This window comes from Alexandromys fortis, unplaced genomic scaffold (genome assembly GCF_014885135.2).
Source record: "Alexandromys fortis isolate MF-2015 unplaced genomic scaffold, M_Fortis_MF-2015_v1.1 scaffold_230, whole genome shotgun sequence".
In the NCBI taxonomy this organism is placed as follows: Eukaryota; Metazoa; Chordata; class Mammalia; order Rodentia; family Cricetidae; genus Alexandromys; species Alexandromys fortis.
Genome location: NW_026068206.1, coordinates 2,111,334 through 2,135,603, shown reverse-complemented (window position 1 = coordinate 2,135,603; position 24,270 = coordinate 2,111,334). Strand labels below are relative to the sequence as shown.

At 37.6% G+C, this 24,270-nt stretch overlaps 2 protein-coding genes across 2 annotated transcripts in view; one reads left to right on the top strand and one right to left on the bottom strand.

Moving 5' to 3' along the window:
* Positions 1 to 1,581: 1,581 nt before the first annotated feature.
* On the top strand, positions 1,582 to 7,959 carry Apool (apolipoprotein O like; the record flags this gene model as incomplete). Its single annotated transcript, XM_050130214.1, has 3 exons — positions 1,582 to 1,695; positions 1,893 to 2,001; positions 7,399 to 7,959. Coding segments are annotated over 3 exons (312 nt in total), but the record flags the coding sequence as incomplete, so codon positions are not given.
* Positions 7,960 to 8,107: 148 nt separating this feature from the next.
* Positions 8,108 to 24,270, bottom strand: part of Satl1 (spermidine/spermine N1-acetyl transferase like 1) — a 49,215-nt gene continuing 33,052 nt past the window's right edge. Inside the window, exons 5-8 of the mRNA XM_050130213.1 lie at positions 16,906 to 16,986; positions 16,417 to 16,518; positions 15,716 to 15,760; positions 8,108 to 14,948 (exon numbers count right to left, since the gene is read on the bottom strand). Of these exons, the coding sequence (XP_049986170.1) occupies positions 14,782 to 14,948; positions 15,716 to 15,760; positions 16,417 to 16,518; positions 16,906 to 16,986 (395 nt within the window). The 3' untranslated portion in view covers positions 8,108 to 14,781. The remainder of the gene's footprint in view (positions 14,949 to 15,715; positions 15,761 to 16,416; positions 16,519 to 16,905; positions 16,987 to 24,270) is intronic.

Genomic DNA, 24,270 nt, shown 5'->3' with positions numbered 1-24,270 from the left:
TAACTTTTTGAAGAGCCATATAATAACATCTTAAAAAATCAAAATTAATATGATTCTTAGTATAGAAATTCAGTTCTAGGAATTTGTTCTGAGAAAACAGTCCAGCTGTGAATGATCCCAATTGTATGTATGAGGAATAGGATGCTAATTTCATCATTGTTTATACCTGCTTCCATGCTGTATTGTTTCTCTTTTTTTCTGTGCTGGGGAATGACTGTAGAACCTCATGCATGTTAGAGAAGTACTCTACCATAGGGTTGTTTTTCCAACCCTGAATTGCTTAAAATTTTCAAGTATAGTTATACTTGAAATTTTATAATTAGTAAAAACAATAAAACTTTTTAATTTGAAGAACAAAACATTGCTTTAGAAAAGACACATGTTTGTCAAAAATATAATCATATAAATCATATAAAGGTCTCTATTGAATCTTAATATATACTTGTAACCATGAGGAAGGATGGGGAAAAATAAGAAGGAACCAAAAGATATTCAAAGGGAAGAGTGCTATTAGTAGAAGTTACCCCAGACTAATGTGGAACTCAGGATCTTCCATCTGGGATATCAAGGACAGGTTCCACTATTCCCAACATTACTTTTCTACCAGAAATAAATGTCATTCTCTTAAAAAATGATTATGTCTTTTGTTTCTCTGTGAATGGAGAAAGATTGATAAAGTTTTAAGCAAAAACACTTATAGCATCTTAGAAACCTTATTTTTCTTAGTTAACTGTTTATTTTCTCAAAATACTTCTTCCTAAACTATTATAGATGCAATTTTCACTTAATGTCCTCTAATAGGAGCCATTTGGCCAGATCAGAAAAGGCAGAACACAGAGTGACAAATCTTGAGTGATGTCACTCATATAGAATCTAGAGAATTTAAAACACAGAGAGGAAAATTGCAAACTAGTGGTTGCTGGGGGCTGGTGATGGAAGGTCACTGGGAGAGGAGATGTTTGTATATATTGAAAGTTACAGGGCAAAATGGTAGGATACAAAAAAGTTCATGAGGTCAGTCTATAGCTGAGCAATCAGATTAAATAAGCATATATTGAATATCTGAAATTTGCAGAGGAAGTTGATCTTAAGTGGTTTCATGAGCTGATATCTATGTTGGTAAGCTTGACTACATGAATGAATAAAAAAAAATAAACTTATACCAAAGCATTGTGTTGTTTACTTAAATAGATATAATTTTTATTTGTAGTGCCTCTATAAAGTTGAAAAAATATTTAAAAATAATAAAATAGGGGCTGAAGTATGGCTTCTTATTCGAGTACTATGCACAAGGCCTGGAGTTCAATCCCTAACACTGTAAAAATTATATTAAAATAAATGGGCATAATTTAAATTGATGTTATATTGTGAAATAAATTATATATTTATTCACCATTTAGGGAGTTAGTAATTTTTCATATAAGATTTTGAAAATACTGCTTTATTTCATGTGAACTAGACATTGATATTTTTATTATTAATTGCAACTTAAGTATTCATATAAAATACCTGATCTGAATTGAAAAATTGTTATTTTAACTTTGAAAATTATGTTATTTAACTCATTTTTTTCTTTGTTAGATAACGGGGAAAAAGGCATATACTACAAGCCAGCAAATTTATCAAGCCATTAAGTCATTGTGGACAAAAAGCAGTGAAAAAGAATCACTCCCCGAACCAAAGGAAGGAACTAAGGTATACTTTAAATAAACCAAAACAGTACTCATTAAATTTCAGTTTCAGTAAGCATTGGCTCATATTGATGATACTACCAAGAGGTCAAAGATAAAATAGAGATAAATAAAAGACTCACAATAACTTGGTATGATATAATTTTATATTTTTTTAGTAAAATAATTTGCTTCTGAAACAACAATGTTTTTCATAAACAGGTAGGAAGGTCTGATGAAATACATGCCAAAACTCCTGACTCGAAACATTCAGTGTCTTTTCCAAAAGAACTTGCCTCTGCAACAAAGGTTAAATCGGAATCTACTGCAGGTTTGTTTGGAATTTTTAATTTTGTTTTCAGTTTTATTCAATAATTATAGGGCATTATAGTTGATACTCTGAACATCCATCTTTTCCTAAATATTTTCTCTCTTATATGTATGCTGTGATTTTCATTTTTGGTTATGAGGGACCTATATCCCTGCGATTTTTCCTTTTAAATCACTACGTAGCTGTAATACGAGTCTCCACGTGTGTGGGTATAGAGTAGTACTGTCAGTATGACTGAGTGAAGCATTTAATATCACTTTATAAATGTGAGCTATTCTATCAGGAGGAGGAAAATGTACCTTTCAGAATCCTATCAACTGACAGGTGTGAGTCACACCTACATAAAGCATATCAGCTTCCATTTCTCGTGCTATTTACCTGTCAGTCTCCTGTCAGGCTTAGTTCCCCTGGGCTGTGCTTTTATTAAGTACAGTACCAGAAGAAACTGCAGCATTAAGTAGTACATGCAGCATTGTTACAACTTTGCTAGTATTTACTATTGACAATTAATACTTTGTGGTACTAAAGAGTAATAGTTATACTTTTGAAAGATATCCCATCATGATCAAAAAGAATGTGGCCAAATGTTTAAAACTGCTTTGAGAACCTAGTCACTTAAACCCATCTGCCACAGATTTGCATGGATTTGCTTTTCTGTACAATGTGAATGATTCAACCCATAAGCTGCTTCATTGCAAAGGAAATCTGCCAGATTCAGAGGTGGAAAGGTAGAAATAGTTCTGTGATCTATTTATAAATCATGTACTGTGATAGAGAGTGCTTATAAGTATTGTATTCAACCATCAATACAAATCAAAATGAAAATCCACTTTTGATGTAGTGGTGGTTATTCCCATCTCATGATGGAAAGCTCCCAGAGTGTAAGCTGTTGCAGGGAACAGGCTTCTTGTTCATCCCGGCCACCCCGTTAGCTTAGCCCCAAAATAACGACAAACAAACTATATTAATTAAATCACTGCTTAGACCATTAGCTCTAGTTTCCTCTTGGTTAATTTTTATATCTTAATTTAACCCATTTCTATTAATCTGTGTATCACGACGTGGCAGTAGCTTACCAGGAAAAATTCCTAGTGTCTGTCTTCAGCGGATCCTTGGCATCTCTCTGACTCTGCTTTCTTCCTCCCAGAAATTCAGTTCTGTCTTCTTCACCTACCTAAGTTCTGCCCTATCAGGCCAAGGCAGTTTCTTTATTCATTAGCCATATGCACACATACCCTGACACAGGGTCTCATTATGCATTCCAGAGTAACCTTGTACTGCTAGGAGTCCTCCTGCTTCAGCCTTTTCAGTTCTGAGTGAAGCCTCTATTCAGATAAATTATAAGTTCCACAGGTAATTCTGTGTGTTCAACATTTTAAGAATATCTGAGGATCAAAGTTCTAAAGGTAGAAGGACCTTTCTAATTAGGAAATTTGAGTGAACCAAGGCTTTGATCAGACTGTGGACAGGAATGTAAATTAAGAGAGTAAGTAGAGATGTTAGAGGACTTAGGAAATTCACACCTGGTATGGGAGAATTGTCTGTTTTCTGTCAATCATGTTTTAAATAAATGCTGATTGGCCAGGCAGGAAGTATAGGCAGGTCAATCAGACAGGGAGTAGAGGCGGGGTGATAAAAACAGGAGAATTCTGGGAAGGAGGAAGCCCATTGCTCCCCATTCCTGCCCAGACCACCGAAGAAGCAAGGTGTCATCTACCCCGCTGAGAAAGGTACAGAGCCATGTGGCTAACATAGATAAGAATAATAGGTTAATATAAGCTACAAGAACTAATAAGAAGACTGAGCTAATGCAGACTCTCTCTGTGATTTTCTCTGGGACTAAACGGCTGGGGGACCGGGCGGGACAGAAGCCCCAACGAGCAGGCCTTCACGTTATAGCATGCGCTGTGAAGCAAATCTGAATGCAGAAGACACATGTAATTATTTGTCACATCCTACTAATATCTCTGCTTAATACACCTTTGTTGGAGGGGTGGCCACTGGCAGATTGTCCATGCCCTAGTGGAGAACCCCAAAGCTATGCCCATACAGGAAACATTAATTGGATTCAGTGGATTGTTTGAAGGAAAGGCAGGGGGTGACGGAGAGAGAGAAGATATGAAATGTTTGAAGTGGGAAGGAAGTCATATCAGGGGAAGGGCCAGAAGAAGCTAAAGGGAGGGAGTGGGGGTGGCTATGATTATGATACATCATACACCTTTCTGAAGGTTACTGATGATAGATAGGTTTCTTATGTTTTAAAAGATAGCCCTAAACATGCACATATGGGAAGCATGAACAGCACTTAGTGGTTTATCAAAAATAAATAAAAGGGCTGGAGAATTTGCTCAGTGGTTAAGAACACTGGCTTCTCTTAAAGATTACCCAAGCTTGATGCCTTACACGCACATGACAGCTCATTACTGTCTATAACTCCATTTACAGGGGATCCCATGCCCTTTTCTGGCTTTTGTGGATACCAGGCATGCATGTGGTATGCCGATATACACACAAACAACCATTTATGATAACTGATAATGATAATAATAATGTTAATAATAACAATAATAATATTGATATGAAGTTAGCAATATGTTTTGGAAGATACAGGGGTGGGAAATGGGAAGCAGTTAATTCTCATATATCACTGAGCACATATATGAAATTCTCCCCACTCTTGGATGGAACATAGTAGCCAATCAATGGCTACCGAAAAAGGGAAAATCTGTTTTCCCCAGGGACAAGCCCCGTGACAGGTTATCTGATCCCTTGTGGTCAGCCCTAAACATGTATACATATAAACAATAATGGACTATATTGTGTATTTCTGAAGTTTCATAACAGTAATTGCTTTCTTAGAGTCTCTTTAGATTTCTATATATATCTAAACCAGAATTTATATAGCCACAATTTTCACTGAAAGAAGATAGGAAAATTATGTATGTATGTATGTATGTATGTATGTATGTATGTATGTATGCATGTATCAGTAATAAAGAAGAGGTTATGAAGTTGAGAGTGGAGTTAGCATGGGAGGACTTAGGGGGGAAAGAGTGGAAATAATATAAATAAAGTACCCAAAACCTAAAAATTCGATTTAACAAAATTCTCAAAAATAAAGAAAAATTTAAAGAAATTTTCAAAGAATTAAAAAAAAAAGTTCAAAAAACTTTTCACATTATTGAGCAGTGGCTGCCACCAGGTGGCAGTGAAGATACATTTGAGAAAAGCTGAGAAGCACAAAACCATTAGCATTTCTTTACCCTCTTTTAAGCCATTTTCAAAAGTTTTCAAATGAAAATCAAATATGTAGTAATATATTATTGTATTTAGATATTTAAAAATATTATCTAGCAACAGAATTACTGCCTACTGTAATTTTCAAGTAGTACCATTTGAAAATATAATCTGTACGGTAATATGAAAACATCTAATATTTCTGTTGGCAATAAAAATGGAAACAATATTCTTGTGGTTTGTCACCTACACCTACTGAATAAAATATCTAATTTTTTAGAGATTAGAAAACTTGTCCATATCGTAGTCCCCTAAAAGGACCTCAGATGAAAAAATCCCTAATGTATGGTGAACAGTATTAATGTTATGGGTAGTGTTCATGACCTGATTTTTGAAATATATTTGTTCATAATTTCATCTATGTCACACTTTGTAAAGTATAAAATGTTTTTGGAAATACAGACATAATATAATCATTGTGTTCACTATTTTTTTTTCATTTCTATAGCTTTGAAGCCTGCCCTGTAACTAGCTCTTGTAGACCAGGTTGGCCTCAAACTCAGAGATCCCCCTGCCTCTGCCTCCCTGGTGCTGGGATTAAAGGCGTGCGCCACCACCACCTGGCTCTTCTCTTGTTTTAAATTATAAAGCTGAAAATATTCTGTGAGCAAAATCTATGGCTCTCCAAATTTATAAAATCATTTAAAAATGATTCAGACATTGGAAAAAAATAAAAAATAGAAGGAATTAGTAGATGTACTTTTCAGAGACTAGAAAATTTAAACTTATGTTGTTGACTACATGACTACTTTTGCTATCTTAAGACAAGTACCCTAACCCTTATCTTTTTCTAAGTAAACTTCCATTTCTAATCAATAATAGAAGTGCTTTTACTATTTTGTTATTTCTTGCTTACTTACCATGCACAAAGTATTATATGTGTTAAGTTGCTCCCATTATCTTATCTAATGCTAAAAGTAAGTGTGTGATGTTGTTACTATACTAATCTCCATTTTCAGAAAGTCAGGCCTCTGTAGGAGTCTTGACAAGCCTAGTCACTCTGGCTTCCTCACTTAGCAACTGAATTATAATAGTCAAATTAATCTCTCTAAATTAAAATCTCCTTATTTGCCAAATGTGAATAATTCAGACATGCATTGCTTAATGCCAGGGACAAATTCTGATGAATGTGCCATTACATTAGATGATTTCACCATGGTGGAAACACCACTGTGCATGTACGCAAATTAGTTAACATAGGTCAGTATGCAATGTGACTTATATCAACGTAACCCCAAACATGTGTGGTGCATTGGACTCTATCTTGCCTGGCACACAATTAATTTGTCAAGCTAACTATTAAGTCACATTATCAAATCTAAGAATAAGTTCTCAAGCTCAAACACGTGAAACCAATCAGTAACCATACTACAGTTTAGGCTCCCTCATTTTTGAAATAATCACTCCACTTGGCATGTAAGATATCTCTTACTCTTTTTTTCTTTCCTTTTTTTTTTTTGTTCTTTCGAGACAGGGTTTCACTGTGGTTTTGGAGCCTGTCCTGGAAGTAGCTCTTGTAGACCCTTCTCACAATTCTCTCAAATGTCACCATCCTTCAGGGAGCAAAGCAATGGCTTCTTTTCTGCTATGCCTACTTCTTTCTTCCTATATAGTCTCTTTTACTTAGGTAATACTTCTCTGATTAAACACAGCTATGCCATTCGTCTACTTAATGGTGACCCTGAACTACTGTGAGCCTCTCTTCTCTCACTCACCGACACCTGTTTGTCTACTGTATTCTAGCCATGTCATATTGGGGCCTCACACTTCCTTGCCTTCAGCTCATCCTGGAAGTCACTTCTCATAGATATCTACAGAGCACGTGTCTGCATCTCCCTTGATTCTTTGCTCAAATATCACCTTTCAAGAAACCCTTTCTAAGTCACATTATATAAAATTAGAAATTATCCCAACATTTCATGTGTCCCTCTGTGAGTTCATGTTCTGTGCAACATCTAACCGTCATAGAATGTATTATGTATTTTACTTATCTTGTTTATCTCACCCATGTGAGGCTCATGTTGAGATTTTGTTTTGCTCATTTCTATATTCCTAATACCAAATATAAATGTCTTCTTTTTCACTTTAATACTTCATCAGGCACTACACAGTTTCTTCCTGACCCCAACCTCATGGACCATGGGCAGTCTCATCCGGAAGATAAAGATATGTACAGCACTAGAAGCTGAAATGGACTACAGTGGGAGCCGGTGGAGAGGTCTGCAAGATGTATCAAGTGGGAAACAATGGTGAAAGATCATGTAATGGATGGGTAACTGACAGCATGACTCTACATGTTCCCATGTTTAATTCCAAATAAACAGTTTGGCCAATGATGCAAGTGGTTAAAACACAAATTAATGAATACAAAACAAGTAATATTAAGAGATTAATGAGGCAACTGAAGTAGAAGTACTAGGAGTATATTTTATGACTTGTAAGAGAATTTATTAGAAAGCAAAATAAGGTGAAGATATGAACGTCAATAAGACTAAAATATGCAAATATACATATGCAAATATACATATACATATTTATACATGTGAATCTGCTTCAGTTTTCCCAGTTTATTCTCATTTAACTTAGAGTGGTAGATAGAAGGATGTGGTTTTCTTTTTCCCCAGAGCTGAAATAAAATATCCATATTTTATGGCACATGAACTTGGATATATGTCTTTGTTTTATTTAGTTTAACTATTCTTTTTTTTTTTTTTTTTTTTTGGTTTTTCGAGACAGGGTTTCTCCGTGGTTTTGGTTCCTGTCCTGGAACTAGCTCTTGTAGACCAGGCTGGTCTTGAACTCACAGAGATCTGCCTGCCTCTGCCTCCCAAGTGCTGGGATTAAAGGCGTGCGCCACCACCACCCAGCTTTGTTTAACTATTCTTAAATGCCTGAAAACATCTTAAACAGACTGTATACTACATTGTCCTAGTATTGCTTACCAACTTTGATACTGCTTCCTGGGTGTTGTGCTTTTTCTGTTTTATTCCTCTCAGGCCTCACAAACCCATCAACATCATCTTTCCTATTTCATCGAGCAGAAATGTACAATTCTTCGATCCGACCATTCACGTCCAGTCACCTACCTTCCTGAGTTACTCTTTGCGCTGTGTTCTTTGTACCCTTTCCTAAGACTTGTGTTTCAACTCAGATCCCCGATTTTCCATTTTTACAGTACTGTACTTCATCTTGTTTAAACTTCAGTCTTCGGTTTCTCTTCAGTTCTATCCCTCAACTGGTAAATGGATTTAGTTTTTTTTTTTTTTTTTTTAAAGAAAATCCTAAAGCACAATACAAAAAAAAAAAAAAAAAGGACAAAACGTAACAGCCTCTTCCCTCAAACTGTCTTTTGACTTTCTTCCTTTAATTCCTATACATGTTTAAAGTGCTATTAATGTGTAAATGAAGTAAAGCACATTGATTATCAATAATACTTTAGTGACCATTACAGCCATTAGGTGTTAGATATTTAGGAGACAGGCAAGTATTGTTTGATTATTAAGGATGCTTCAAACCTCAGTCACTGATAACACACTGCCTGGAGTGCTTTACAATGGGCCCTGCCTTTCTTCCTGCATCAGCTTCTGGCATGTTGATGCACACCTTGTTTTCTGCTTCACTGTCAATTGAGTTTCATAATCAAATAAGCACAAAGCTTAGATGGCCTAGCAAGTAAAAGTCTTTTCCCTGAAGCCAAATGACCTGAATTAGAGCCCTCAGAGCCACATGGTGCAATGAGAGAACTGAATCTTACAGGTTATCCTGTGACCTGCACACAAGGCAGTGACATGCTTATGTGCCCACATGATAAATATTTTTTGTTTTGTATTTTGAGACGGGATTTTACTATATAACAGCCTTGGTTGTCCTGGAACTTGCTCTGTAGACCAGGCTGGCCTCAGACTCACAGAGATCTGCCTGCCTCTGCCTTCCAAGTGCTAGGATTAAAGGCGTGTGCCACTACTGCCCAGCTAAGTAAGTGTTTTTAAGTAAACGGAGTCCCCCTTATTATTATTATTATTATTATTATTATTATTATTATTATTATTATTGTTATACAGAGTTTTTCTTTGTAACAGTTCTGGCTATCCTGGAACTAACTTTTAGACCATGTTGTCCTCGAACTCAGAGATCCACCTGCATCTGCCTCCTTAGTATTGGGATTAAAGCCCCTTATAATTTTTTTCTACCATGGCTTCTACAATATCTCCAAAGAGAGTAAACCACTAATAGAAAGATTATAAATTAAGGAAGATTGTTCAGTGAAAATAAATGTTTTTTGTTAAGGCAAAGAGTAAGGTATTCTGTATTCATATGAGCTTTCAATGACTATAATTTGGAAAGGGCATATATGCAAAACCATGCTGCAAATTTAGATTCAGGTCAAGGACCGTATGTTAAGGACAAAACAGAAGAACTGAAAAAAAGTCTGTCTTCTCAACAAATTTAGGTTTTAAGTTATAACTCATATGAATTATATTGTTGTATTGCAATAGCTAGTTTTTGACAGCTTATTTAATAGCGAAACTAAAACCATTCATTTATAGTGAGTTTCTTAAGCAATGTGTAGAGAGTATGACAAATATAACACCCTTAGAAAGGGAGAGCTAGTTCTAAATAAATAGACCTCATGAAACCTCAGTCAGGCAGATTGAAAAATGGGAAAATCTATTGAAAGAAGTTTGGGAGTAGAAGCACTGATTGTAAATTTTATGCGTTAGAGGTGGATGACAGCACTCATACTACAGATGTGGTTGAATTTGATATGTTGATGATGGAACTGATGACAAATATAATTTTATTGGAGAAATGACTTCTTTAGGGACATTCAAGGGTAAAACTAAATAAAGAGATATGAAGTGGCAATGCATATGTTAAAAGAATTTTCCTTATCTAGTGTCAACATATTTAGTAGTTGCTGACAGTGTCCCAGCAGTGGGGGATAAAAGACAGGAATTTCTAAAATTAATACAAGACAATGAAATTACTTCCTCAAATGCTTATCTCATGAAGTGTATTACATAGCACACCAAGAGATTTTGTATGTGCAGTCATTAAAATGGGACTGAGATGGTCTAGTGGGACAAAGGCTTATCATGAAAGCATGAAGACCTGAGTCTAAATCTCTAGAAGCCAAGTAATACCAAGTGCATCAGTGCACCTCTGTAATCTCAATGTTTCTACCCTTTTACAAGAAGAGTGTGGAGATAGGAGGACCCTCAGAAGTTTCTGGGGTAGCTAGGCTCATGTTTGCAATAGTGAAGAACAAGAAATGTGTCTCAAGTTTTGGTCACAACACATGTTCTTGTAGTATAGATGTGCCCACACTCACACATTATTGTATACACTTACATGTACACTCATGGACACTTTTAAGTATTTAAAATGGATAGTGTCATGTACAAGATCAAGCCAGTCAAAATTCCAGCACAGATAGGAGAACTCCTGCCACCATGTTGAGGTCTTACCCCCTATCCAAGGAGCTATGACCCACTGAATGCTGCTAACAAATAGAGTCACTTTCTATTGGATATGTGGCCCCTGGTAGGTTGCTCAAGCCCCACTGGATGGCCTATAGCTATGTGCATATGAGCAGCATTAATTAGAGTCATCATTAAAAAATAATGTGATGTGAAGTTAGGAGGGAGATTGAGTAGAGAGCATAAAGCAGAGTTGGAGAAGTAGTAGTGGATGGATATGCTCAGAATACATTGTATAGATGCATGGAACAAGGAAACAGTAGACATGGCAAACTGGTAGGGAAAAGCCCAGAAGGCATCAACTCAACCCAAAGAAATGAAGGATGATGAGAGCAGGAGAAATAGTCTTCCTCAGAGAAGAGCACACAAATTGGTTATCCAATACCAAATGGTCAACCCTGAAATCACAAGTTACACTATACAGACTGAGCAGCTTGGACTTACATATTAGGAATATGTATATGTATGTAAGAACAATTAATGATAAAAGAGGCCACAAATTTGAAAAACAACAAGGAGTGGTACATGGGAGAATTTTGAGGGAGGAAAGGAAAGGGGGACTGATGTAATTATAATCTCAAAAAATTAAAAGCAGAGAAAAATAAAATCTAAAAAGTTAATATATTTTAATTATTTCAAACAATCTTGAAATTATAATTTTCATAGTTACCACTCCACTTTCCTACCTGAAAATCTCATATATCCTTCCTTGCTCTCTGTCAATGTGATGACCTCTTTTTCATTAGTTGTTATGCAAGTACGGGTGGGTGTGGATGTTGGTGTGTCTGTGTATGTGTGTGTTCCTAAATATATAAATACAACTTGCTCAGTCTGTACTTGAGTTTTTAAACCTGAATTTTATAAGAAGACCCAAAGGGTTAAACTATCACCAGCTAACAAAAATTCCTTAAAAATGTTGATTTTGACATGGCAGTATTTACTTTTAGAAGTAAGGTGGTTCGAGACCAAATGTTGAAAACAATGTGATTTTTGAGACATTATCAAGTCTTTTATGATATCACATACAAAATTCATGCCAGAACTTGATAATGAAAACTACAGACTTGGCAGTTTCAGGTATTTAACTTTTTATTTAAGTTACACACACACACACACACACACACACACACACACACACACACACACGTGCGCGCGCGCGCATTTTCAAGGTAAAAATCAACTTATCCGTACAAGTTGTCAAATTATAACAGTGTTCCGAAGAAACTGAAATTATACCATGTTGTCATGTTAGCTATACATAGTTCCCTGATCTTCAAAAGTTATGTAACCTTGCTTTTTAAATTTAACACAAGAATGTGCTCACAGATTTTAAGACTTCTGCAAAATATTTTTTTTGTGCATTTGCAACTCCATTTCCAGTCAACATAATTTTTCCCTGACCATTTTCAATGGTCAGCATGGAGCTGAAATTTGATACTGATCTTCAAGAAAAAAGAGTTCATTTCTCTTTAATAGACTTATAGGTCCCATTTTCTTAAATTCCAATATCCTTCACTTCATGATAGCACCATTCATGACATTGCTTTGTGACCTCATAACTTCTATATTTACTTGAATTCTTAGGGTGTTAATCAGTGTTCACCATTCCCTTCTTGAGACTCCTTCTTTGTATTCTGTTATCCCTGCATTTCTTGTTACTCTTCATGCTTCCGTTGCTCTAAATGTTTCAAAGCCTGAGACTTCTCAGCTTCCATTCTTTGTGATCTTATCTCATTCTCGATATGCTTTCATTTTTATTTTACCAGCTTCTGGCTTCAGCCACCATTTCTAAGTTACTATTCATATTATAGCCTCAGTCTTTCTCTAGTACAGCAGACCAACCTATATTTCTAATGACTATTTATATCGATTCAACATTTCAAAGGTATTTCAATGTCATTGTGTCTAAAAATAAATACCTTCCCAATTTCTTACTCTCAAATCAATTTTTCTCCCTTTCCTAATTCTATCATTTTCTTATTACATCTTTATCTTTACTCTCCTGATATCACAATAACTTACTGGCTAATCTGCACACTGTCAACCTTACTTCAGATGGGTTTTGTTTGCATGTGAACCAGGTAAAGAGCTTAAACAAGTAATACATTTAAAACCAGAAATAAGGTGGCATTTGATGTGGGATGTCCTTTTGAACACTGCCAATATGTGTTGCTTTTATTGTTTGATGAATAAAGCTGTTTTAGCCTAGGGCAGGGTACAATATAGATATGTGGGAAATCCAAGCAGAGATATAGGCCAAAAGAAGGTAGAGTTGGAGAAATGCCAATGAGCTGCTGGAGCAACAAGATGTACTAGAGAACAGGTAATGCCATGAAGCTTTGTGGTGATACACAGATTATTAAAAATTGGTTGATTTAAATATAAGAGGTATTCACTAATAAGCCTGAGCCATCAGCCAAGAAATTATAATTAATATTAAGCCTCTGAATGATTATTTTATAGATAGCTATGGGGACCAGCAGGCCAGAGAAAAACTGAACCAAGCTAGACAGATAAAAGCTTCTGGCTACAAGTGTAGGTATAATACAGTATTTCCTTGGTGACATCAAGACCTAGACTTTCCACGCTGATCTCCTTAGCATATTTCAGAGTCACAAGATAACTTATACCTCCAGGGAGCATGTTACATATCCAAAATAGGAAGACATAGGACAGGTGTACAGTGTGCAAAGAGTACACCTGAGTCCTTTTCATCAGATTTCTGTGTATAACTAAACCAGAACCCATATAGCCACAGTCTTCACTATAAGAAGGTAGAAAATGAGTATTTTTACTCATGGTGAGGAAGGCAGAATTTCAAAGTTTAGAAATGAATGAGTTTGATTTAAATGTATATTCCCTGATTCTTAAAGCTCATCTTTCATTTTGTGACAGTCATCTTTTTGACTATTAAGTTGATGTCTCAATGAAAACTTCAGTAGCTTACCATTGCCTATAGAGTCAAATGAAAACTTACTACTATCTTATATTCTAATTCTAATCTTGCTTCTTAGACACCTTCTTTCATATGTACATTTATGACATTCCATTTGCTTAATGTACATGTTTGCTCTTTCTGCCTGTGCTATTTTCTCTCAGTTCGCCCCTTTGTCTTGTTTCACTCTACATTCTTACATCCTACCAAACTTTCAAGTATAATTTTACTGTCACCTTTTCCATCCTCCAAATAGAATTTATTAATTCATTGCAACCCCGTGTCCTTGGTATATATAAATATGATAAACCACACAAATTTTTAAATAAGTATTTTCTAATAGGCAAATATCCTTGGTGGGTATGACTGATGTATATCAGGAACTCACCCATTTATGATAGTTCTAGTTAGTTACATAATCCCAAAATACTTGGAGCTTTATAAAGCAACTGTACCAGGAAGGATGGAAACATATACAAATAAAAGTGTTGAATGTGATATCTTCTCTAACTATAACCAAAGAGCTCTAGAAGTTCAGGGATGGAATTACTTATGAAACAGTAGCAAAGAGTACTGAATGCTCAAGATAGAGAATCATGCGTTTTTCACAAGTAATGTCTTCAGAACTTAGCATCACTATAGGAAATGAATTGTAAACCTCATACCTACCTATTTCTATTTACATATACCCATACTTCATCACATATAAAACCTAAATCCTTAAGAAAATTCCATTTGAGAATTGTGCTTACCTTAATTTCAATTATGTTAAAATATGAAAATAACACTGTTGTACATTTCATGAAATATAGTTACTAAAAACTTCAAGTCCAGTGTAAGTGATTTTTGAATGATGAAATCCATTAGATTGTTAAAACTTTTACTAGACTTTAGTGTTTAGTTTGGATAATGAAGAATTGACTATCTTGAAATATCTGTAAAGCCAAATATCTACAAGAGTATTTTGCTCACTTGCTTTATTTCACAACATTTGATGTCAAAGCGATGTTTCTAAGGTGACATTCCAATGTTGAGGCCTATCTTTGGATGAGTTGTTACTAGGTGTTTTCATTCTTCCTCTGCAAGTCCCAGGAGATCCTCGAGGTTAAATCTGAACAAATGCCGGCCTTCCTCACAGGAAAGGTCTAAAGCCCCTAGGCGACTGTAGTACTCAACAGAATCCTGATTCCAAATGGTGACAAGAAATTGCATGGCACTGCAGTGGGTGTTGATGGCTTCCTGTTTTAAAACAAATAAATATTGTCCTTATTTGACAATATAGTCATTGTCTACAATATATAATACTACATGTATATAATAATTCAAAATACTATGGGTATTTTAGGACAAGAAGAATCTTTTATACCATTGTGAGTCACATTGTGGGTCTATTTTATGAGTAAAATTGCGTTCTACTCTTCTTCATGCTTACTTCTCCTTGATGGGAAAAAACACATATAGTGTGTGCATTATATAGGAATAAAAGCTAATTAAATATAAGTTACAGAATCTGATTTTTCAACTTGAAGATCCACTTTAATAAATATTTGAAGTGCACCTTGCAAAAATGTTTTGTGTATGTGAATGCACATGTTCATATGGGTTTGGGATGCGTGTGTGTGCATGCATGTGGTGAGCAGAGGACAACTCCAGCTGTTATCCCTCAGGTGCTCTCCACTTTTTGATTGAGGCAAAGTCTCTAACTGGCCTGAAATTTCACTACGTAGCTTAGGGTGGCGGCCAGTGAGCACAAAAGTTCCAAGTCTCTACCTCTCCCCTTGCCATTGCCGACATAAAAGTGTGTATCACCACTCCTGACTTTTTATGTGGGTTCTGAGAATTGAATTCAGATTCTCATGTTTACACGACAAGCACTTTACCAAATGAACAAATCCTGGTGTTATACTTAATTAGTTAGATTAGTTACATAATCTTTGCCCTGTTAAAGAACGCTTGATGAAGAAAAGGATAACATGTAGACTATTAATACTAACTATAATACATACCTGACTTAGTTTCTTCAGCATGTCACCCCCAATACCCAGACCTATGAAATAGACATTGTTAAATAAGGCTGTAAATTGAAGTTTTTCACATAAGTAGTCATTTAATTTTAAAGCAATAAAAGATCAAACTCTGTTTATGGTTGCCATATATTGTGCTATATACATAATATGTGTTGGAACTGAACTCATGAATGCTTTAAATTATCTTTTATTTTATTGGAACATGGCAACAATGGTAATACAGAAGAGGTTAGCTCTATCTTAAAATCCATGGTAAATAAATGAATCTTTGTCTTTGTATTCTTTCTTCTTCTTAAGAAATGGTTTCACCATCTATTGTTGGATGGCTTGGAACTTGAATTCACAGAGATCTACCTTCCTCTAAATCTTCTAAATACTGGAATAAAAGGTTTATGTCACTAGGCTGGCCATCACTGCTTTCATAGAATGGGGTATATTTCTTAACTATGTCTATTATTACAGATAAAAATAGTAGTTGGAGATAGCATAGCTTACTCAATACTATTGAAATACTTTCTAACTTGTAGTTGAGTCTTCACTGTACTAGGATCCTGATCCAGTTCAAGAAATAGAAATTAGTTATCTGAATATCTTAAAATCCTATCTATAGTCTTTATATTACAATGGAACTTAGAAACTTTTAAATGTTTGTAAATACTACTGATTGTAGTTTTACCTTGGTAATCTTCACTGATGTAAAAATCCTCTAGGTGAAGAGTTTTACCAACCCAGGGATCGTATGTGTAGTAGTACATGGCAAATCCAATAGTATTTACTTCTGGGGAGAAGAAAGGGGCAAAAAGGCTAATGCTTTCATTCACAAAAAGTTATATGTCTTCGAATAGAATTTAAAAGTTTATTTGCTGTTTTAACTATTAAAGCAATAAGTGGTTGCTGGACAAATTATCAGTACATAAATTTATAATGTAGAAAATACTTTTCTTATAAAATAGCATTTAAAAGAAAGTATGATTAGATATGCATTCTTATAATTTTTAATGCTTTTATAAGCAGCGTGGCATAACAGTTATTTAAAAGTATACCAGGTTTGCATATTGTACTCCTGTGCTTAATACTATTTACACATTTTGTATTTATTAGCTGTTAATTCTGCTTTCAGATACAGAAAATATATTTTAGATTAAACTGGAGAAAAAATATTTACCCAATTCTGTCTGTTGACTGGGTGCTTCAGCAATTAGGCAGTAGAAAAGTGGATGTTCTCCAAAACCATCCCTGAATAAATCTGAAATATCAATTCACATACAATATGTCAGCGTTTATAAGCAAACAAAGATGGGCTGCAAGATAAGAAGCAGTAGGAACACGTCTTCTAGCTACATAGTAGCTATGTAGTAAAAACCATCTGAAGTGAGTATTTCAATCTTTACAACTTCAGGAGAAGTCTGACTAGAATCTGCTGTTAATTTTGGCTAAATGTAGCTATGCATGCGGTGTCAACTACCTACCTATCTCCCTTTGAGTTTTCTAGCAGCTATCTAGAAATTACAGCTTGTGTTTGTTGAAGTAGTTTATTGAAGCCTGGTTGATCAATAACTGTTTTGTCTGTAATGTACTGTGGCTTTATGTTTTAAGTAGACTTCGACTCAGGTTGTTGAAATGAAGACATGGAGACTGATTGTTGTTATTCCAACCTCCACCAACTGGAGTGACTTCTTGGAATTTAAGTGAATTTAATTTCCTGTTTTCTGTTTCTATGGGAATTCTCTCTCTCTCTCTCTCTCTCTCTCTCTCTCTCTCTCTCTCTCTCTCTCTCTCTCTGTGTGTATATCCCTCCCTCCACCCTCTCTTTTTGTGTTTTGAAGGAAAGAGAGAATTTTAAATTTCAACTCAGTCTCGTAATCCCTGATACAAAGAACCTACAATAATAATATACACTAATTTTTTTTAGAAAATTAACAAAGTGCAAAAGAAATTAATGAAGGACAAAGAAAGGACATACAAATCCAGAAGTGACTCTTTTGAGTAATTATAAAAAGATTACTCCATTAAAATACAATGTTGAACATAATGGATACTTTTTTTTACATTTTTGCTTTTAGTGTGTGTGTAGAGGGTGGTAGTCAGAGGACAACTGGCAAGAGTCAGTTCTTTCCTTCCACCATGTGGGTTCTAAGACTCAAACTCAAGTTAGGTCTTTACTCACAGCTCCATCTTCCAGACCCAAATACACTAAAAAAAATTTAGTTATAATTTTTACAAGAAATACTTTGGATTTAAAGAAACAAGAAGGTTAAAAAATGAAGTGTTAGAAAAGATTCCATGCCAATGTAGGTAAAAGAAAGCCTGGTTAGCTATACTATTGTAAAATTATATATTACTTAAGGAGATAGTGGAATTGTGTAATTATAACAATTTAAATCACTTATAGAGCAGGCAATATACAGCAAGCCAACAGCCAACATCAAACTAAATGGATAGAAACTCCCAATGATTCCACTGAAATCAGGAATAAGACAAGTTTGTCCACTCTCTCCATATCTATTCAATATAGTGTTTGAGGTCCTAGCTAGAGCAATAAGACCACAAAATAAGATCAAGGGGATACAAATCAGAAAAGAAGTCAAACTCTCACCGTTTGCTGATGATATGGTAGTTTACATAAGCAATCCCCAAAATTCTACCAAGAAACTTCTACAACTCATATACACTTTCAGTAATGTAGCAGGATACAATATTAACTCAAAAATATCAGTAGCTCTCGTGTATAAAATAGATGATAAAAGGGCTGGGAAAGAATCAGACAAATAATACCCTTCACAATAGCCACAAATAGCATAAAATATCTCGGAGTAACTTTAACCAAACAAGTGGAAGACTTGTATGACAAGAATTTTATTTTATTTTATTATTATTATTATTTTTTGGTTTTTCGAGACAGGGTTTCTCTGTAGCTTTGGAGCCTGTTCTGGAACTCCCTTTGTAGACCAGGCTGGCCTCGAACTCACAGAGATCCTCCTCCTGCCTCTGCCTCCCAAGTGCTGGGATTAAAGGCGTGCGCCACCACCGCCCGGCAAGAATTTTAAATCTTTGAAGAAAGAAATTGAAGAAGACACTAGAAAGTGGAAAGATCTTCCATGCTCTTGGGTAGGCAGAATTAACAGAATACAAATGATAATTTTACCAAAAGCAATCTACAGATTGAATGCAATGCCCATCAAAATCCCAGCAAAACTCTTCACAGACCTTGAAATAACAGTATGCAACTTCGTATGGAAAGTGGCAGCAACATGGCAGGGAGCGTGGCAGGAGTATGGCAAGATCGTGGCAGCAGAGTGGCAGGAGCATGGCAGGTAGCATGACAGAAGTGTGGCAGAAACATGGCAGGAGCACAGCAGCGAGCATGGCAAGGGTATGAAAAGCATGGCAGGAGTATGGCAAGAGCGTGGCAGGGAGCGTGGTAGGACTATAGCAAGTGTGTGGCAGGGGGTATGGCAAGGAGAGTGGCAAGAGAGGGGCAGGGAGCATGTCAGTGTACCAAGTGCATGGCAAGAGTGTGGCAGGGAACATGGCAAAAAGTATGGCAAGAGTATACCAAGATCGTGGCAGGAGCGTGGCAGAGAGCGTGGCAGGACTATATAGCAAGATCATGGCAGGAAGTGTAGCAAGATCATGGCAGGGAGTGTGGCAAAATTGTGGCAGGTAGTGTGGTAGGAAAGTGGCAGGAGCGTGGCAAGAGTATGGCAGGAGAGTGGCAATAGCACGGCAGGGAATGTGGCAAGGAATGTGGCAGGAGTATAGCAAGTGCATGGCAAGAATGTGGCTGGGAGCATGTCAAGATCATGTTAAGATCGTGGCAGGAAACATGGCAGGAGTATACTAAGAGCATGACAGGGAATGTGGCAAGACTGTGGCAGGGAATGTGGTAAGAAGCATGGCAGGAGTATACCAAGAGAATGGCAGAGAACGTGGCAAGGAGAATGGCAGGAGTATACCAAGAGCGTGGAAGATACTGTGGCAGAGAACATGGCAAGAGCATGGAGGGGACCGTGGCAAGATCATGGCAAGATTGTGGCAGGGGCATGGCAAGAGCATGGCAGGGAGTGTGGCAGGACTATAGCAAGATCATGGCAGGCAGCTTGGTAGGGAACGTGGCAGGGAACATGGCAAGATCGTGGCCAGTTTGTGTCAAGAGAGTGGCAGGGGCGTGGAAGCTGAGTGGCAGGTATCATGGCAAGAGCGTGGTAGGAAGCATGGCAAGGAGTGTAGCAGAAGTCTAGCAAGAGCACAGTGGGAGCATGGCAGGACAGTAGCTAGTGCGTGATAGGGAGCATGGCGGGGAATGTGGCAAGGGTATACCTAGAGCATGGCGGGGAATGTGGCAAGGGTATACCTAGAGCATGGCGGGGAATGTGGCAAGGGTATACCTAGAGCATGACGGGGAATGTGGCAGAGAGCATGGCAAGATCATGAAAAGGAATGTTTCCAGAGCATGGCAGGGAACGTGGTAAGGAGCATGGCAGGAGTATAGCAAGAGCATGGAAGGGAACATTTTGAAGAATGTGGCAGGAGCATAGAAAGAGCCTGGCAGGGAACGTGGTGAGGAGCGTGGCAGTAGTATAGCAAGAGCGTGGCAGGGCCCATGGCAGGGAAAGTGGTGAGGAGCGTGGCAAGAGTATATCAAGAGTGTGGCAGGGAATGCGATAAGGAGCATGGCAGGAGTATAGCAAGGGCGTGCCAGGGAACGTGGAAGGGAATTCGGTCTGGATTGTGGCAGGAGTATAGCAAGATTGTGGCAGGAAATGTGGCAAAGAGCGTGGCAGTAATATAGCAAGTACGTGGCATGGGACATGGCAAAAGCATGGCAGGGAACATGGTAAGAAGCATGACTAGAGTATGGCGAGAACATGGTGGGAGCGTGGCAGGGAACGTGGCAAAGAGTGTGGCAGGGAACGTGGCAAGGAGCATGGAAGTACTATACCAATTGCGTGTCAGGGAACGTTGAAAGGAGCATATCAGGAGTACACCAAGAACTTGGCAGGGAACGTAGTAGAGAATGTGTGTGTGACAGGGAATGTGTCAGGGATCATGGCAAGGAGTGTGGCAGGAGTATACCAAATCATGGCAGGGAATGTGGCATGAATCGTGGTAACAAGCGTGGCAGGAGTATAGCAAGAGGGTGGCGGGAGTGTGGCCTGGAACATGGTAAAGAGCATGTCAGGGAACGTGGTAAGGAACATAGCAGAAGTATAGCAAGTGTATGGCAGGGAACATATCAAGAGCTTGGTAGGCACCATGGTGAGGAGCATGGCAGAATTATAGGAAGAGGGTGGTCAGGAATGTGGCAAAGAGCATGGCAGGGAATGTGGCAGGGAATGTGGCAGGGAATGTGGCAAGGAACATGGAAGAAGTATACCAAGAGCTTGGCAGGGACGTGGCAGAGAGCATGGCAAGATCATGAGAAGGAGTGTGGTGGGAGCGTGGTAATAGCGTGGCAGGAAATGTGGCAAAGAACATGGCAGGGAATGTGTGCATGGCAGGGAACGTGGTAGAGAATGTGGCTAGAACCATGGCAGTAGTATACCATGAACATGGCATGGAACGTGGCAAAGAGCATGGCAGGAGTATAGAAAGAGCATGGCGGGAGTGTGGCAGGGAACGTGGCAGAGAGTAGAAGGGAATGTGGCAAGGAGCATGGCAGGGAATGTGGCAAGAGTATAGCTGGGAGCGTGGCAGAGAGCATGTCAAGATCATGAAAAGGAGTGTGGCAGAAGCATGGCAAGAGCATGACAGGAAACGTGGCAAGGAGCGTGGCAAGCACGGTGGCAGGGAATGTGGTAAGAAGCATTGCAGGAGTAGAGCAAGAGCATGGCAGGGAACGTGGCAGTGATTGTGGTAAGGAGTGTGGCAGAATAGCAAGAGCGTGGCAGGGCAAGTGGCAAGAGTGTTGCATGAAACATGGTAAAAAAGTGGCAGGAGTGTATCAAGAGCATGACAGAAGCCTGACAGGGAACGTGGCAAAGAGTGTGGCAGGGAACATGGCAAGAGCATAGCAGGGAGCATGGCAGAGAACATGGCAAGATCATGAAAAGGAGCCTTCTTCCTCCCTTCAGTGGGGCCACAAGATCCTCCAGCTCAGCCTGTTTGGGCACTGAGACAGGTGCTGAGGGCAATGGGGCAGGCGGGAGTTCCTTTGCTTCAATAGCCTGCCTGCAGCAAGGTAGGCCTTTGGTCAGTGAGTCCCTGGCCAGCAAGGGAACCTGACCCTGTTCCGGAAGACCCATCAGAGAGGTGAGTGTGTTCTTGACCTGTGGCAGGTGCCCGGAAACGGAGGGGTGGGCAGAAGTTCCTTTGCTTCAATAACCTGCCTGCAGCAAGGTAGGCCTTTTGTCAGCGAGGGAACCTGACCATGTTCTGGAAGATCCATTGGATAGCATTTGAAGGAAGAGATGGGCAGGTGCCAAGGCAAGAATTCCTCCACCAATCTGAAGAACAAGGTGAAAACACCAGAACCCAGTGATCCTACAACAGAAGGTCTTGAACACCCTAATCCAGAAGAAGTAGAAAAAATTGACATTATGAAAGTGATAAAGTCCCTTAAACAGCATGTAAAAAATGCCCTTATAGAAATGGATGAGAAGTATAACAAAAAGTTTGAGGAAATGGATTAATACGTAAATGATACCCTGGAAAACCAAGAAAAAACAATCAAACGGGTAATGGAAACAGTTCAAGAATTGAAAACTGAAATGGAGGCAAGGAAGAAAACACAAAATGAGGGCTGGCTGGATATGGAAAATCTAGGTAAACAAACAGAGACAACAGAAACAAGCACAACCAATAGAATAGAAGAGATAGAAGAAAGAATCTCAGATTCTGAAGACACCATAGAGAAAATAAACGCACTGATAAAAAAAAAAAAACAGCAAAGCTAAAAAGTTCTCATCACAAAACATACAGGAAATATGGTACACAATAAAAAGACCAATCCTAAGAATAATTGTTTTAGAAGAAGGAGAAGAATTACAGCTCAAAGGCCGAGAAAATATATTTAACAAAATTATGGAAGAAAACTTTCCCAACCTAAAGAGAGATATTCCTATGAATATTCAAGAAGCATACAGAACACCAAATAGACTGGATAAAAAAACATCCCCTCACGATATAATAATTAAAATTCAAAACATACAGAAAAAAGAAAGAATATTAAGAGCTGCAAAGGAAAAAGGTCAAGTAACTTATAAAGGTAAACCGATCAGAATTACATCAGACTTTTCTATGGAAACCATGAAAGCCAGAAGGTCCTGGATAGAGGTACTTCAGAAATTAAGAGACAACGGATGTAAGCCCGGACTACTATACCCAGCCAAGCTATTATTCACTATCAATAGAGAAAACAAAATATTCGAGGATAAGAACAAATTTAAACAATATGTGGCCAAAAATCCAGCCTTACAGAAAGTAATAGAAGGAAAATCAAAACCCAAGGAATCCAACATTGACAACACTGCCTACAATAATTCAGACATCTAGCGATCCTTCACCAGCACAACTCAAAGAAGGGAAACACAAACTCTACTACCAAAAACAAAAACAATAATAAAAACCGGAGTCAACAGTAACTGGTCATTAATATCACTTAATATCAATGGATTCAACTCACCTATTAAAAGGCACAGGCTAAGAGATTGGATACGAAAACAGGATTCAACATTATGCTGTTTACAAGAAAGACACCTCAACCACAAAGACAGAAATCTACTCAGAGTAAAGGGTTGGGAAAAGGTTTTTCAAGCAAATGGACCTAAGAAACAAGCGGGTGTGGACATACTAATTTCTAACAAATATGACTTCAAACTAAAATCAATCAGAAGAGATAGAGATGGTCATTTTATACTCATAAGAGGAACAATTAATCAGGATGAAGTCTCAATCCTGAATATCTATGCCCCTAATATAAAAGCACCCACTTATGTAAAAGAAACATTACTAGAACACAAGGCAGACATCAAACCACACACACTAATAGTAGGAAACTTCAACACTCCTCTCTCACCAATGGACAGGTCAATCAGACAGAAACCTAATAGAAAACTAAGAGAATTAATGGAGGTAATGAAGGAAATGGCTTAACAGATATCTATAGAACATTCCACCCAAATAGGAAAAAATATATACTTTCTTCTTTGCAGCTCATGGAAACTTCTCAAAAATTGACCACATACTCGGTAACAAAGAAACCTCCACAGATACAAAAAAATTTTAGTGACCACCTGTGTCTTCTCAGGTCACCACAGATTAAAGTTAGAATTCAACAACAATGCTACTCCAGAAAGCCTACAAACTCATGGAAACTGAACAGTCAACTACTGAATCACACCTGGGTCAAGGAAGAAATTAAGAAAGAAATTGAAGTCTTCATTGAATTTAATGAAAATAAAGAGACAACATACTCAAACCTATGGGACACGATGAAAGCAGTGCTAAGAGGAAAGTTCATAGCACTAAGTGCACACTTAAAGAAAACGGAGAAAGCATATATCAGGGACTTAACAGCACACCTGAAAGC